The sequence below is a fragment of the Solanum tuberosum genome, unplaced genomic scaffold (genome assembly GCF_000226075.1).
Source record: "Solanum tuberosum cultivar DM 1-3 516 R44 unplaced genomic scaffold, SolTub_3.0 scf00039, whole genome shotgun sequence".
Taxonomy (NCBI): Eukaryota; Viridiplantae; Streptophyta; class Magnoliopsida; order Solanales; family Solanaceae; genus Solanum; species Solanum tuberosum.
The window spans coordinates 2,056,337-2,058,627 of record NW_006238968.1 but is presented as its reverse complement, the minus strand read 5'-3'; the positions used below and the strand labels follow the sequence as shown (position 1 = coordinate 2,058,627).

At 30.6% G+C, this 2,291-nt stretch overlaps 1 protein-coding gene across 1 annotated transcript; it reads right to left on the bottom strand.

Annotated features, from left to right (window-relative positions):
* Positions 1-18: 18 nt before the first annotated feature.
* On the bottom strand, positions 19-1,836 carry LOC102590728 (lactoylglutathione lyase-like). The gene is made up of 3 exons (XM_006343312.2): positions 1,602-1,836; positions 1,023-1,137; positions 19-357 (listed from the first exon to the last, which is right to left on the bottom strand). Exons 1-3 carry the CDS (start codon positions 1,769-1,771, stop codon positions 37-39), a joined length of 606 nt encoding a protein of 201 aa, XP_006343374.1. The 5' UTR covers positions 1,772-1,836; the 3' UTR covers positions 19-36.
* Between the last annotated feature and the right edge of the window lie 455 nt (positions 1,837-2,291).

The following is a 2,291-nucleotide window of genomic DNA, read 5'->3' as shown; positions in this document are numbered from 1 at the left end:
CCACCCACCCCACCCCCACCCCCCATGACTAGAATTTTAGAAGGAAAAGTTGAGCATGTCCATGCTTAAGTTCTCCATCATGAGAGTTTCCATAAAACCACAACTATAATTTGGAGTAGCAATTGGCATCATTATGTTGTCATTGTAAGTTCCAAATTTATTGGGCTTTATGAAGTGACAACTTGAAGAAATAGCCACAATTGGAATGTTATCACAATTGCACATTTCAATCATATAGCCATCTGGATCATGCAAAAATACTTGATCCACTTTGATCCCTTCTTCCTCTACTAATGCAATCACATACCTTATTCCCATCTCATCTAATCTCCTTTTCACCAAATCAACATCAGTACACTGTTTAATACAAAAACATGTCATATCATCAATAACAAAAAAAAATGTCATAGTAAGTGTATCGTGTGGTCTAGTTGTCGATGAAGTACGACAATAATCAGGTTCAAAGATACAAAAAGTCATGTTATAGTGGATGGTTTATTCCCATTTATCTAAGGGCAAGAGTTACGTACGGAGTACTTGTATTGGTGGGAAGTAACAAGGTAATAACTATCTAGAGGAATAATTGAAGAACGTGCATGTTGAATTAGTTTGTAATATTTGGAGGTCTTAAAATTGAACACAAACACATCTATTTGTGAAAAAATATGACTATTATGAAAAATTATCTCTTAAGTTCTATAAAACTAAGGATTCTGCTGAAGTAGTTCAAGAAAAATATACTAAGGCTTTGTTGGATCGCAAATGGAATTGCTTGTAACCCCCTAATAAATAATATACTAGCAATATATCTCTTTTAAGGATTGGTATCACGTTAAAACCTTTCTTCTTCAATTCTATCTTCCTATTTTTTGAATAGTGCAAGTTAGCTTGAATATTATCATTATAAAAAATAAAATAATAAAAGGAAATTGTATACTCCCTCTTTGTTTCAGTTTATATCTGATCGTATTTGACTGAACATAGTATTAATATTTAAGAAAGAAAAACTAAATATAATTCACCTGAAAGGAAATGTGGTTATCCTTAGGATTAATAGGACGTGGTTCATCATTAATGTCCAAGTCCTCTATGGTTTTATTCTCAAGCAAGTGAATCCCAATGCCATAATTGTAAAGCCTTCAAAATTTCTAAGTTAAAACTCTATCAAATTCTTAAAACATTTCAAAAGTTTATGAATATGCCCCAACATAATTTGTTGGTGATATCTATATGCATGCAGATGGAGTATATAATTACTGAGTTCAACTGAATTCAGTATTTTCAATATAAAAAAATTTCTAGCATTAACTTCATGTGGGAAACAAACAATGACTAGGGGTAACACTTTCAAGTTGCCTCACAATAGGGTATCTAGATAGTGAACAAAGGTAGTTCTTAGGTATCGTGAAGATATTCGATGAACGATGACTCAAATCATAGTTGTTGTATATCTATTTTCGCAAGTAGAAATCCATCAATTTACTAAACTAGCATATATATTAAAATTTGAATCATGCATAATTTCAAAAATGTGATGTGTTCAGTAATAAAGACTCAAAAAAAAAAGACGCATAAAGTTTAAATTCTGAATCGATACTAACCAGGCTCCATGAAAGTTGAAAGAAGAAGGGCGTTTGACAAGACAAAATCCCAAAACATCTTCATAAAACCTCTTAGAATCCCACACATCCTTCACCAACAAAGAAACATGGTTCAAAGAAAGTAGAGGCAAAGCTTGGCAACTCATCACTTCCTCAATCTCCATATTCATCTTTTTTTCCTCTTCTTTTTTCTCTCTTTTTTTTTTTCACTTTATATTATGTAACTTGAAATAAATATTTGTGTTAGGATGATCAACTTAGCCTAAGATGTTTCTTATTTATAAGTGCATGTAATGGAAAACTTCAAGTATTCAACTACTTATATTTAGGAACCTTCTTGGAAAGTTCATGTCATTGAGTACTATAGGACAAACATGTGTATGATATATAACATCTTCTTATTTAATTGGAGTTGTGTAAAAGTGAATGCAAAAGGATTTAAGTTATATATTGATAGTGTAAAGAATTTTTATATAATTGGTATATTTGATTTAATCGGTTATAGTAATTAAGAGATTATTTTATTTTGTTATTATTAGTGGTGGAGTCAAGATTTTCACTAAGGAGATTCACAATTTGAAAAAATAAACATACCAACAATTTGAAGGCGGTTTAACATTTACTATATATACATAAAAAAAAATAAAAAATCATATATAAATAATGTAATTTTTCATCGAAGGGGGTTCG